This window comes from Lepus europaeus, chromosome 13 (assembly GCF_033115175.1).
Source record: "Lepus europaeus isolate LE1 chromosome 13, mLepTim1.pri, whole genome shotgun sequence".
NCBI classification, from domain to species: domain Eukaryota; kingdom Metazoa; phylum Chordata; class Mammalia; order Lagomorpha; family Leporidae; genus Lepus; species Lepus europaeus.
The window spans coordinates 5204121-5218683 of record NC_084839.1 but is presented as its reverse complement, the minus strand read 5'-3'; the positions used below and the strand labels follow the sequence as shown (position 1 = coordinate 5218683).

Genomic DNA, 14563 nt, shown 5'->3' with positions numbered 1-14563 from the left:
TTGACATCGGATGGACTTTGAGAACAACTACAATGATCATGGGCAAGAGCTGAGAGCGGAGAACAGATACTCACCATAGGGACAGTTTGGTCCTGCATCAAGCTGCCCTGGTAGCCAAAAAATCAGGTCCACTTCAGTTGCCTTGTGATTGTCCACCACAGAATGTCACCACAGAAGGTGAGACAGGGACTGCCGAAAGGTCTTTACGTCCCATGACCTCTTCATCTTGGTGCAACGTCTTGGTTACACCATCAGCTTCTTTTGTGCTCACTGTGACTGTGCCTGAGCGCTGATTGGAGGAACGTGTGGGAAAACATGAAACATGTTGACTTCTTGTTTAAAAAATCTTCCTGGCCAGCACTGTGGCTCACTTGGCTAATCCTTTGCCTGCGGCATTGGCGCCCCAGGTTCTAGTCCCAGTTGGGGCGCCGGGTACTAGTCCTGGTTGTTCCTCTTCCAGTCCAGTTCTCTGCTGTGGTCTGGGAAGGCAGTGGAGGATGGCCCAAGTGCTTGGGCCCTGCACCCTTATGGGAGACCAGGAGGAAGCACCTGGCTCCTGGCTTCTGATTGGCACAGCGCCGGCTGTAGTGGCCATTAGGGGAGTGAACCAACAGAAGAAAGAGCTTTCTCTCTGTCTCTTTCTCTCACTGTCTAACTCTGCCTGGCAAAACATAATAATAATAATAATAATAAAATCTTCCTATGACCACCCCTCCCAGATCTTTCTCCATCTACAGGATGTGTCTGAATTACCCACCAAAGACCCGCAGGCTGTGCAGAGTCATAGTGTTACCACATGGATGGTCCTTGGTCCCATGCACGGCAGTATCAAAGAATATCTGCCTTTAGATCCACAATGGGCTTAGGATGAATGAGGAATAAACGTTTCTTTTCTTCACCACTGAAAGTTTAGAGTCATTTAATTTAGAGTCAGTGTTTCTTTTCCTTTCTTTCATTTTCAACTAAAATTTAATGCACAGCTTATTTCATATTTTTCTTGTGTTCTTAAGTAGCAGCTCCAACTGGGAAATATAAGCTCCGTGTGCTCTGTACTGCAGTATGTGAAATTTGTTCATGAACTTCTCTTTTTTTTTCATGAGACTTTATTTGAAAGACAGAATGACAGAGACACAGAGACAGAGAGAGTGAGAAAGAGATCATCCATCCACTGGTTCTCTCCCTAAACGGCCACAACAACATGGCACTGGGCAGGCTGAAGCCAGGAGCCCAGAACTGCTTCCAGGTTTCCCACATGGGCTGTAGAATCTCAAGTAGTTGGGCCATCATCCACTGCTTTCCCAGGTACATGAGCAGGGAGCTGGATCAGAAGAAAAGTAGCCAGGACTCCATTATGGAATATGGGTGTCCCAGTGGTGGCTTAACCCAGTGTACCACAATGCCTACCCCTGTGCATAGATTTCAACGTCATTTTTACACCATAATAAGCAGATGAAGAGAATTCGGGTGAAATATTGCTTTCTGGGCTCACAGAACGTATTTCCCATGTAGACAACGTTACTACTTGCATCTTAGTTTGAACATTTGAGCAATCAGTGCTTGCTTTCCTGAATGTACTCTGGCATCCCTACTTTTAAAAAGTGTAAATAAAACTTTAAAAAGTAAAAGTAAAATGGTTTTCTATTGTTTGGTGCACTACCTCCCCCCCTCCCCCAACCCTGTAAAAACTTTTATTTAAGGAATAGAAACTTCACGCATTTCACAGATACAGCTTGAGGAATACAATGATTCTTCCCACTGGACCTGCCCTCCTACCCACACACACGCCTCTCTTCCTCCCCCTCTCCTATTCCCATCCTATTTTTTACTAAGATCTATTTTCAATTAACTTTACACTCATTCAGTTAACTCTATACTAAGAGTTCAACAAATTGTATGAAAAAAATAGAACCATTCCTCAATAGTAGAGACAAGAGCTGTTCAAAGTCATTACATCTTGAGGTGTTAATTTCACTTCTGCAGCTTACCTTTTAGGTACTCTGTTATCACAGATAAGAGAGAACGCATGGTATTTGTCCTGTTTGGAATGGCTTATTTCACTAAGTATGATGCTTTCCAGTTTCATCCATTTTTTTTTTTTTTTGGAAATTACAAGATTTCATTTTTTTACTGCTGTGTAGTATTCTGTGGTGTACATATCCCATAATTCCTTTATCCAGTCTTCAATTGATGGGTATTTGGTTTGAACCCATGTCTTAGCTATTGTGAATTAAGCCACAATAAACTTGGGGATACAGATAACTCTTTCATATGCATTACCTTCTTCCATCTGATTACATTTTTTTTTTTTTTACTAACAATTGAGGGACAATTAGCCTAAAGTTACAGATTTGTAAATTAAACTCCAAGGACAAGAAATATATCAATATTTACTGATAATCCAAAGCCATCTCCAAATCCTGTTCTCTTCCCATTTTATTACCTATGTTTTTCATATTTTAGAATGAAGCAGCAATGCTAGTTCTTATATTTCTGTGAAATAGCTGTTTGAGAGGTGAACATTAAAAAGCGGAAAAGTGAAGTTTAGAAATGATCCCTGAAAGGAAGAACTGTTTTTTTTTTCCCAAACTATTTGTTGAACTGTTTACTTAACATAGAGTTAATCATATATGTATAAAGTTAATTGAAAATAGATCTTACTAAAAATAAGAATGAGAATAGGAAGGGGGATGAGAGAGGGGGTGGGAGGGCAGGTTTCATGGGTGGGAAGAATCACCATGTTCCTAAAGTTGTAACAATGAAATGTATGAAGTTTGTATTCCGTAAATAAAAGGTTTCTGGGGAAAAAAGTAGAAAAGTGAAGTTTCCTGACAAGTGTATAGAGTATCTGACATTTCATTACCTTGGCAGAAATTGCTATATATTAAAACTAGGAGAAGCTTTTTTGATGAAAAAGCCAATAGTCATTTCTCCTCAATGGAGCTTTTCATTTTTCCATGGGCCATGCTAGAATTTCAAAGGTGCAGAAGCACCCCAAGTATATTTAAAATGGAGATTTCTGGTGTATGAAAATTGTGCACTTATGGGCTAGTGATGTGGTGTGGCAGGTAAAGCCACTGCCTGCAATGCTAGATCCCATAAGGACAGTGCTTGGTGTCCCAGTTGCTCCACTTCTGATCCAGTTCCCTGTTCATGGCCTGGGAAAAAAGCGGAGGATGACTCAAGTGCTTGGGGCCCTGCACCCACGTGGAAGACTGGATGAAGTTCCTGGCTCTTGGCTTTGACTTGGCCCAGCCCTGGCTGTTGTGGCCAACTGGATATTAAAAAGTAGATGAAAGATTTCTCTTTTTCTTTTTCTCTCTCTGTTAACTCTGACTTTCAGATAAATAAATATTTTTTTTAAAAAAAGAAAACTGTAATCATAGCACACTAAAACATGTTACCTCACTCCCCACCAGCCCACGTGCAGGTGTTTCTAGGTTTATATTGGTCTGTTTCTTTAACTTACAGGCTGTTTTTAATGAATGGACTTTATTTAGGCTTGAATTACTAGATATCTTGATTGTGGAGTTCAGGCATGCAGAGCAACCATTTGCTTTCATCTGAACTCCTTGTCTTATCCGTCCTCTTGGCTCCCCAAAATCTCTTCTAATATTCAGTGAAAATTATGCTCAATATTGTTAAAATACATAGTGATTACTTCAGTTTTGATTTTCCTTTGTGTTAGGACAAAATGTAATTTACAAATAATTTATTTGCCTATTGAAGTACAAGGAACACTGAGAATGTTCCTGGAAACAATGCAAGGCCAGAAAACACGAATCTTGCTAGCTTTTGTGTTCTGTCAAACCTTCCTGGACACCAGACACTTTTTAATAAACACATGTAAGGAGCGGTTCCTGCCTGCATGTTCCTCCTCCATTGTTCCAATTTTTGTGGGGAACAGAATCTCTGGAGGGGTCAACACCTTCTTCTACCACACACATGCTCTTGGCAAAAAAAAAAAAAAAAGACTCTGTTTAACTTACCAGTTTGTAGGTCAACAGCAGTAAGATTTGACCTCTAACAGCTTTTTAAAACATTTTAATTCAGATATAACTCACATATTCTACAACTAACACATTTAAAGATAAAATTCAATGACTTGTAGTATATTCACTTGTATGTGCAGCCTTTGCTGCAGCCAATTTTAGGGCATTTTAGCTAAAAAATTAATTTCATACACTTTAGCTATTATTCATCTGTTCTTTTACCTGTCACCTCCCACCTTAAGCAACCATGCATCTACTTTCAGTGTCTATATATCTACCTATTCTGAATGTTTATCTTTTTAAATTTTATTTAAGGTATACACATTTCATGTATTTCATGTATATAGATTTAGGAGCATAGTGATACTCCCCACCCTGCCCTCTCTCACGCCCACACTCCCATCCTAAATATAATCATATAATGTGTGGTCTGTTCTCTTCTGACTGCTTCTTTCACTTAATGTAAGGTTTTCAAGGTTCATCACACAGCATTTATGAGTGCTTTATTCTTTTAAGGGCTGCATGATACCCGTTTGTGTGGAGATAGCCTACTTTATTTACCAATTCGTCCTTTGGTGGATAGAGGAGCTCCTCCTACCTTTTGGCAATTATGGGTTTCTTGGGAAGGAAAAGGCCCCATCAGCCTGGCACTTGTGGAGCCTGCAGTGGTGGAGCACCGGTAGAGGAATGATTGAGCCAGGGATAGGCGAGAAGCTGGGCCAAACTCTTCTTCTTTTTTTTTAACTTTTATTTAATGCATATAAATTTCCAAAGTACAGCTTATGGATTACAATGGCTTTCCCCCCCATAACTTCCCTCCTACCCGCAACCCTCCCCTCTCCCGCTCCCTCTCCCCTTCTATTCACATCAAGATTCATTTTCAATTCTCTTTATATACAGAAGATCGGTTTAGTATATATTAAGTAAAGATTTCAACAGTTTGCACCCACATGGAAACACAAAGTGAAAAATACTGTTTGAGTACTAGTTATAGCATTAAATCAAACTCTTCTTAAATAACCAACTCTTTCGCGAGCTACTGTTCCGTTACGGTTTCGCAAGCACTGGTGATCATCTGTCTTCTGCCTGGTTGATCCTCCACCTCCCATTCTTTGCTTCGTTCCACTTAGCCTAAAGTCCTTCCTGTACACGTGTCCGATGTTGTACCCAGATTGTGAATTGTTTGAAGAATATCTTTAGCGTTTCCCAAAACTAGCAGGACTCCTGGAAAATCATAAACATTCAAACAATAGAAAGTGCAAACGAGGCATTTACTGTGGGGAAAGAAACCGAGACCAACACAAGTGGTGTTCCGTCGACCTCACACTTTCCCACCATTCCCCCACCCAGTCTCCATTCACGCCAGGCCCTGGGTGAGCTCTGTGAAGGTGAGAGAAGCAACCAGTAAGAGCCACGTGGCCTCAGGAAGGGTGCGAAGGGCTTGAATAACCACGTGAAGGAGGCAGTGGATTATTCCCTGGGAAACAGGGAGTCCTGGGGCTGTGAGCAGGTGAGGACCATTGCGTCTTTCTATCCCAGATAAACTGTGGGAGCCGCATGATTGACAGAATGTCCAGGGACCTGGTGAAGGGAGCACCAGCAAAGTGAGAATTCTCCCCCTGCTTTGGCACCAATTGGCTGACGGTCCCCTAGTTCTGTTGGAAATGTTATTTCCCAAACTTTCAAAAGAAAACAACAGAGTGGATGATGTCCAAGTTTACTTTTTTTCCTTTAAAACAAAATCCATGATATTTTGTTGGCTTTGGACCACTCAGATTATCTAAATAATGCAAAGTAGTAACCCCCTCATTATAACTCTGATGTAAAGCATGGGCATCCCAGCTGGTATGTTTTTTAATTGCTGTATTCAGTGAGCCTGCCTGACATATTTTTCTTATGTCTGCGAGGTGTATACTCAGAATGCTGTCATTGTACGGTAGATCCTGAAATGTAATCCCGTTTTAAGGATTACTCGATCACCAATGCTGCTCTGTCACAGGTCAGCTATTATAATACTTTGTTGAGCACCGTGGGGAGGTTGGATGTGCTCGTAGGCGCAGGACGATAGCTGGGACTGACAATCTGCTAGACTTGCAGATTAGAGGCAGATCAGCGCATGGAAATGAGCAACTGGGCTCCAGGAACATGGCTCCTGAGACAGTGACAGAGACTGCGCGTGGGCTTATCAGAGGCTGCCAGCCCGACTGACCCTTAGAGACGACACAGAGACGGTAGGGGAAAGGGATCAGTAATTGCCAAGATGCCAGGAATGTTATTTTAAGCAAAAGTTTGTTGTGAGTCTGGCAGTTGGAGGAGGGTAAGGGATTTTACAACAGACTCAGTGAATAGCAACTTTAATCATAGCAAGACACATGGCGTGGGGAGGTCAAAGAACACATGGAGGCTTGTGGCCCTGAATTGCAAATACACATGATAAATTACCAGGTAATTACGAGGACGAATGTGATCAGGAACGGGTGTCTGCCAAAGATAAATTCCGTGTTTTGATACTGGCAGTGAATCCATGTATTAGGCTTTGTAGGATCATTTTCCTCTGCAATATTCTTTTGCCTAATCCTCTCGACCTGATTCAAACTTGTCAAACAACATCTGAGCACGGCATATGTGATAGGATAGGGGAAGTGCTGGACATGGGGTGAATGAAATGGAAGGAAGCACACAGGGTAAAAGCAATAAATAATGACCTTTAGATAATGCCATACTGTTAAAACAAGAGTAGGAAGTTCGGGGTGCAAGTTTAAAAACACCCCATTCATCTACTATAAGGAAGAAACTAAAGAGTAGTGGCAAGCATGGTCATTGTCAGGGCCGGCGCCATGGCTCACTTGGTTAATCCTCTGCCTGCGGCGCCGGCATCGGCATCCCATATGGGCGCTGGGTTCTAGTCCCAGTTGCTGCTCTTCCAGTCCAGCTCTCTGCCGTGACCCAGGGAAGGCAGTGGAGGATGGCCCAAGTGCTTGGGCTCTTGCACCTGCATGGGAGACCAGGAGGAGGCACCTGGCTCCTGGCTTTGGATCCGCGAAGCTCTGGTAGTAGTGGACATTTGGGGGGTGAACCAACGGAAGGAAGACCTCTCTCTCTCTCTCTCTCTCTCTCTCACTGTCTAACTCTATCTGTCAAATAAAAATAAAAAGATTTAAAATGATCATTGTCACGAGCACACATCGCGTTCATAAAAGAGATACAGCCTAAACAGAAAATACGGAGTCAGGGCATGCAGAAGAAGTGCTCAAAACACTGCAGTGTCCCATAAATATTTGCGACCTCTAGGCTTTCTCTCTGCTAATCTCATGTTCACGCACAGCCATGGTCTCTCAAGGGGCAGTGTGGGTTACTGTCTCTTTGGAGTCTCAAGATTTTTTTTTTGACAGGCAGAGTGGATAGTGAGAGAGAGACAGAGAGAAAGGTCTTCCTTTTTGCCGTTGGTTCACCCTCCAATGGCCGCTGCGGCCGGCGCACCTTGCTGATCCGAAGCCAGGAGCCAGGTGCTCCTCCTGGTCTCCCATGCGGTGCAGAGCCCAAGCACTTGGGCCATCCTCCACTGCCTTCCCGGGCCATAGCAGAGAGCTGGCCTGGAAGAGGGGCAACCGGGATAGAATCCGGAGCCCCAACCGGGACTAGAACCCGTTGTGCCGGCGCCACAAGGTGGAGGATTAGCGTGTTAAGCCACAGCGCCCGCCGCGTCTCAAGATTTTTAAACTAATCACTGGAGATGTTGAAGAATATATTCCAGCCCCCATCAAGGGTTTGCAGTTTTGTTTGGTATTTATTTTCCAGCAGGATTAATAGACTCTTTCAGTAAGTACTATTCCCCTTGCAGTGTGAAGCCTGCGTGTTGCTTCTCCCAAGTCTCAGCCCTGGGTAGGTGCATGGTCACCCTGAGCTGAAGTGTGGGCTTCCCAGGCTGTCTTCCTCGATCTCCTTTCCCATCTGCCTCTTTTGAAATACCCCAGCCTGGGGGCTCCGCTAACTGTAGACTGGCCACTGTTTGCAGCACTGTCTTCTACAGCCCCATCCCTCTGACCTGGGTCCCTTGAGGTTTGTTCTGACATCAGGCAGGGCTCTTCTTGGCTGTATCCTCTGGTACCCCAGCTGGCCTGTGATTTGACTCTTGGCTCTCATAGGGTTACTGGCAGCTCATTAACAGCTGACCACCAAAACCATCATTGCTTCTGGGAGCTCTTAAGCTTGACTCTCAGCACGGCCTGTGCTGTGGGCCTGCCTCTCCCCTGGGCAAAGGGCTGTGTGCCAGTTCTGCAGAGCTGGTGGTGGACAGCGACCTGCTTCTCCGGAGATCACCCCAGCTTTGTGGTTTCTCTTGGCTGGTCTCCCGCCTGAGGATGAGCTGGGGCAATGGACATTGAGGGGCATAGACTTCTCAGTCTGATGCATGTACAACAGAGCCTCTGCCTCGTAGGTGAGCACTGAGTGGAGGAATTGATTCTTCAACGCTTGCTCCTGCTCACGCGTAGCTAGGAGAGTAGAGATGCTGGCAGCCTGCCCCCTGCTTTTTTTTTTTTTTTTTTAAGTAAAGTAGGATTTATTTAGGTTGGAAACTTCTTGCCAGAGTGGCAAAGAGGGAGGTTCCAAGAGAGGAAGACCCAAGGGGGACTGGTGGCAGTCGGCTTTAAGTACAAACTTGACAATCAGGTTGGCATTCAGTTCCTGGGACAAAAACCCTCAGAAGACCTCATGTACAATTCTCCATCCTGTCTGGTCTGCTAGGGGGAGAGCTCAAGAGGAATTTGGAGATTCTGAAGGAAGGAGGGCAGCCTATTTGTTCTTGCTAAAGACAGCATTTTGGGGAAGGAAGCAAATATTTTACACCCCAAATTCCACTGGGATCCCCTGACTATGTATTAACCCATCTGACTCCCCACATTCTCCCTCCCGGAGATGGAAGCCCTAGCATCTATTCGTGGGAGCTGGGCGATGATCACTCTGGCTGCTTCATGCTGAAAAGGGGCGTCTTGGGGAAGAGGAGTCAAGACAGGGTTTCAGCAGGAGGTGGCTTCTCCAGGGGGATGCAGCACCAGCCTAAAGAAACTTCCCATCAGAGGTTTCATGCGCATGGCCACCTAGAATTTTATTTTCTTAAGTCCAGAGAAAACAAATCTAACAAGCGGTTTAAACTCACAGGATCTAAAATCACAGCATCTAAAACCGAGGATAGAGTCATTATTAGAGGCCCTAAGAAAAGTGTCTAAACCATGAACAAGTTTTTTTCATGAAAAGGCAAATACAAACTGACAGAAAGGGCTTGAAAATCAGGTGGGCTTAAACCTTGTCAGTTACGAGCCTCAGACCTATCTCTTCACACGTGGTACAGCATAAGGGAGGCACCTGTTGACTTCCAGTACCTAGCTGGCCTGGGAGGAGAGGCGGCTTGAAGAGAAGGCAGGTGGCATTTCTGAAAGGAAAATGACTGGGAGGAGAGGGAGCGGCTCCATCTTCGTGGCCACACCCAGCTAAAGTGGAATTTCTCTCATGCTGAACTGGTGAGGGTGGAAGGAGCACGTCATGTATTTTGCAAGTAGAATTATTTTGTGTTGCTTTTTCTAAATCAGTTTTGAAAATATCTTCCTTTATTTGGAGTTTTTAATCCATTGACATAAATGATAATTACCAAGATGGCTATGTTTTTCTGGAGTATTTAACCCATTTTCATTTATGGTAATTTTTGAGATGGTTGGGTTTGTTGGACACCTTGTAATTTACTTGCTATTTGTCTCATTTACATTGTTTGCTCCTTCTTTCAGGTTTTCTTTTGGATTCATCAAGTTTTACATATTATTATTAATCAGTTCTCTTCTCCCATTAGCTTAATTGTTAATAATTGGTATAATACTTTTAGTGATTGTTCTTGAAGATACAAAATATATCTAGTTTGCCTCATATTAATATTTTACAGATTCATAAAAAATATAAGATTTGCTCATCTTTATAACTCCATTCCCTCCCCAATTTTTGCCATTATTTTCATTATTTTACTTTTGCATGTTGTATATTCCACAAAATTATTATTGTTGTTCAAAATAGTTTATTTTTATACTTAACCATATGTTTACTCTTTTGAATTGTTTGTTCCTTTTTGCATTGCCATGCTTCCAGATGGAATCCTTTTTCTTAAACTTGAAAATTTTTTTTTTTTTTTTGTGATACAAGTTTGCTGGCACCAAATATTTCAGCCTTTGTTCTTTCTGAAAAATTTCTTTTAATGAAAATTTATATTTAAACAATTGTGGATTCACATGAAACTATGAAATACTATAGAGAGATACCATTTGTTCAGATTTCTTAAAAGGTCATGTAATGTTGCAACCAAAACATTGATAAAGTCAAGAGAGCATAAATCACAATCACCGACATGAGAATATTTTAATTTTGCTTTCATTTTCGGCAGATTTCTTTTTGTTGGCTGGATGACATTCCCTGCTCCCCACCCCCCCAACACCCATGCATACACACCTCCAGTTAAATGCTTTATTCAATTGTCTTTGACTCTTCATAATTTTGTCCACTAAGTCAGCCCTAATTCTTACTGTTTTTCTCTTGATGTGGGAAAAGCATGGCTGTGATGGCAATGTCTGGGTCTCTTTTTCTCTCCCTACCCTGCACTCAACCTATATCTATATCTATATTTCTATATCTCTATATAGCCTGTGTTGATTTTTTTCTAACAATACTTTGCTTTATTCCTCTATTTCTCACTCTAGGACTGTAATGCCACGCACATTAATAATTTTGACTGTATCTCATTCTTCATGATTCTTTCCATTTGGTTATTTCCTTTTTCTCCTCCAGTGCCTCGGTATTCATGCTTACAAATGTTACATTCTTCCCAACCCGTTTCTTATTAAGTACATCTAATGTGTTCTTAATTTCTTGAATTACATTTCATGGTTCTAGAATGTTCAGTTAATTTGTTTTAATTTAATATCCACCATTGAATATATTCCATCATTTAATGTTTTTGCCCATCTTTTCCCAATACTTAATGTATTATTATTTTCAAAATACTTGTGTGCCAACTCCAATAACTGAATCATCTCTTTGTATATTTCCACTAATAATATTATGCTTTATCAGTCTCTTCCTGTCTATTATTTTTCAATTATATATTTGACATTATGCATTTCATGTTGTACAGTTTCTAAGGCATTATTTTCTTCTTTCAAGAATGTTGAGTTTTTATCAGACAGCTCAGTTTGTGGCAGTTCACTTTGATCCCATCAAAGCTTTGTTTGTCTACCTCAGTGAATCCCTTTGTCCTAGAACGGTTCTTCTCCTAGTGTGTAATCACTACTTCTGGCCGTTGACTATTTGGTCACACTTGAATGCTTATGTTGCTTTCCAAGATTGGGGTTTGGCTGGGCCCGGCTTCCCACATCTTTCCAGAGTTGTGTGGTATTGAAATCCCTATTTAGCAAATAGGAACTGCTGTCCCCCCAGGCTCCAGATATACTCCAGAAACCAGATGCATGTTTTGTACAGGTTTTTTGAATATTCTGTCTTAACAGTGTACTCTTCTGTCTTAACCAACCTCAGATTTATTATTATTCCAAAGATTTGATTTCTGTTTCTATCACTAGAATGCTGGTTCTGTGTCTGGGTTCTACTTATCATGAGTATAAGATTCACCTCTTTTAATTCCCTTCTCTCGAGAAGCATGGCTCAAAGGCAGGTTTTGGTACAGCAGTTATGGCATCGCTTGAGATGTCCACAGCCCATATGAGCGTGTCTGAGTTTGCATCCTAGCTTTGCTTCCGATTCCAGTACCCTGCTGTTAATATGTACCCTGGAATACATTGGTTATGGCTCAAGCACTTGAGTCCCTGTCACTCACTTGGGAGACCTAACTTGAGTTCCAAAGTTTTCACTTTTGCTTGGCCTAGCATCAGCTTAGCAGGTATTTGGGAAGTGAATCAATGTATGGAAGATCTTCTTCTCTCTCTCTCTCTGTAACTCTCTCTCTCTCTGTCTTTGCCTTTCAAATAAAAATGATTAAATCAACAGCTGTTTCATATTTCTTGTTAAAATATTCTAGACTGTGTTTAGCAGAGAGATCAATATGATATCAGCTCCTCTATGGAGAACCTGAGGTTGGTATTCAAAGTCCAGAGATTGGCAGATAGTCTCATCCATGTCAATTAAAGAAAGAGCAGAAGAACACTTAGCACTGAGCCTATGGCAACACTGTAGACTTTTTAAGGGGGGGGGGTAAGAGAAAGACTCAACTAAAGGTACTGGAAAGGAGGTGATCAGAGGGATAGACTGAAAACAAGGAGAATGAAATGGTCTGAGAGCCGAGGAAAGAGTCTGCTGAGGAGAAGCTGTGACCTACTAGTTCAAATCTTGCTGCTGCGTCTGTAAAATATACGAACTGAGAAGCAACCTTTTGATTTAGCACCTACACCCATGCCATTAAAATTAGCCTTTGGCTTCCAGATCATAAGCAGTGGACCACATTCTCTCTTTGATAAAGAACTCTTTTTATTCTTGTCCTCATCAATTTACAGTGAAGGAATTGAGCAGGTGCTTTAAGGTGCTCATAACTGATGGCAGCCGTTCCAGAACAGCCTGGGAAATCCAGATCCCTGCTTCCTCTTTGGAAATTACTGTGGCCCACTTTTCTCTTCCCTTAAGAGCACGGGTACTGTAGATCCTGAGAGTAGAGCTGGGACAAGCGTGTGAGATTGTGGGGGAAACTTTTTTTTTTTTGATAGGTGAGCTCCCTAAGAGCTGTTTTTGCTTTTCCTTATTATTTTGATGGTTATTTTTCCCCTAGAACAGTGCCTGATCCACAGAAAACACTCAGTGGGGCCGGCACCGTGGCTCACTTGGTTAATCCTCCGCCTGCGGTGCTGGCGTCTCATGTGGGCGCCTGGTTCTGGTCCTGGTTGCTCCTCTTCCAGTCCAGCTTTCTGCTGTGGCCTGGGAGGGCTGTGGAGGATGGCCCAAGTGCTTGGGCCTCTGCATCCACATGAGAGACCAGGAGGAAGAGGAGGAGGTGCCTGGCTCCTGGCTTCAGATCAGCGTAGCGCTGGCCGTGGTGGCTGTTTGGGGGTGAGCCAGGGGAGGGAGGACCTTTCTCTCTGTCTCTCTCTCTCTCACTGTCTAACTCTATCTTCAAATAAATAAACAAAAAAGAAAACACTCAGCGAATGTTGACTGAAATATATTATTCTAATGTCATTGTTACTGAGGATTGGGTTCCAGGCAGGCCAATTTTGTTAGACTGTTGGACTTACCTGCTGGTTTCACATTCATCTGTGCCTGCCTTCCCTTAAACCCGAGGAAGTTAGGTGTTCCTAGAACTCAGGTCTGAGCTGAGTCTTTATTATCAAAGGGGGCAGGTTAGCAGAAATGGAAGAATTAGTTGTACTCATTTACTTACTGTCTTTCAGTACAGGTAAACCATTTCTTCTCTTCTTTTTTTTTTATGGTGGAAAAACATATATTTAGAATTAGCCAGCTGGACTCAGTTCAGATGATCCCAATTTTGTTGGCAATGTCCAGAGCATCATAGTCAGGAGCCAGCCACACATAGGCCTTCTTCTCTCCGTCAGGTCTGATCAGGGTGTTGTCTTTGGCCACATCAGTGTCATAGGGTTTCTTCACAGCTTGTTTGATCTGGTGCTTGTGGGCCTTGACATCCACAATGAACACCAGGGCGTTGTTGTCTTCTATCTTCTTCATGGCCGACTCTGTGGTCAGGGGGAACTTGATGATGGCATAGTGGTCAAGCTTGTTTCTCCTGGGGGCGCTCTTCCGAGGGTATTTGGGCTGCCATCGGAGACGTAGTGTCTTGGGCCGCCGGAAGGTGGGGGACGTGCGGATCTTCTTCTTCTTGTGGCTGTGGACGCCTTTCAGCACTGCCTTCTTGGCCTTTAAGGCCTTTGCTTTGGCTTCGACTTTAGGAGGGGCAGGAGCTTCCTTCTTCGCCTTCGGCGCCATCTTGGTGAAAAGCTTCATCTCTTCTAAGAATTAAATAATTGCATGAGACAATTCCTTGTTGCCAGCTATCTGTCAAGCAGGTGAACGAAACTATCAGCTGTAATTATGTTCAAAGCTTCAGTTTTGGCATTCAAGTGATTTGAAGAAATGCTCGTTTTTCAGGCAATGTTAGGTAACCAGGGCTTGGAGTCAGTCCTGGCTGATGGTCAGCCTTTGCTCCACTAAAGTTTCAGCAAAGAATATTCCCTGACGGCTGTGAGTGTTGCTTTGCTCCGTGTCTGCAGGAGGGAAGCTTTGAAGAGCCGAGCACCTGTCAGGTGAAGATGCTCTCAGATGACACTGTGTGTGGGTCCTCATCCATAATTCCATCGTTCAGTTTTCAGGTGTGTTTGTGCGCGTTCTGCCTTTTATTTCAACAGAGAAGACTTTCAGGATGGTTTCCCCAAGCTGATAAAATCAGTTGTGCCATGGATAAGAGAGGGTTGGGAAAATCTACAGCGATGTGTTCATCCATTCATTACCAGTCCTTCATTGTGTCTTTGTGCTCTAAGGAGCTCTCAGGAAGAGTGGATTCTTGGGGCAACACAGCATGAGAG

At 43.0% G+C, this 14563-nt stretch overlaps 1 protein-coding gene across 1 annotated transcript; it reads right to left on the bottom strand.

Annotated features, from left to right (window-relative positions):
* Positions 1–13461: 13461 nt before the first annotated feature.
* LOC133772990 (large ribosomal subunit protein uL23-like) lies at positions 13462–13973 on the bottom strand. The gene has a single exon (XM_062210125.1). It carries the CDS (start codon positions 13965–13967, stop codon positions 13497–13499), a length of 471 nt encoding a protein of 156 aa, XP_062066109.1. The 5' UTR covers positions 13968–13973; the 3' UTR covers positions 13462–13496.
* Positions 13974–14563: the final 590 nt, after the last annotated feature.

What these genes read in the sequence shown, in the direction of transcription:
- LOC133772990 (XM_062210125.1), bottom strand. Translation starts at nt 13,967, where the DNA reads ATGGCGCCGAAGGCGAAGAAGGAAGCTCCTGCCCCTCCTAAAGTCGAA.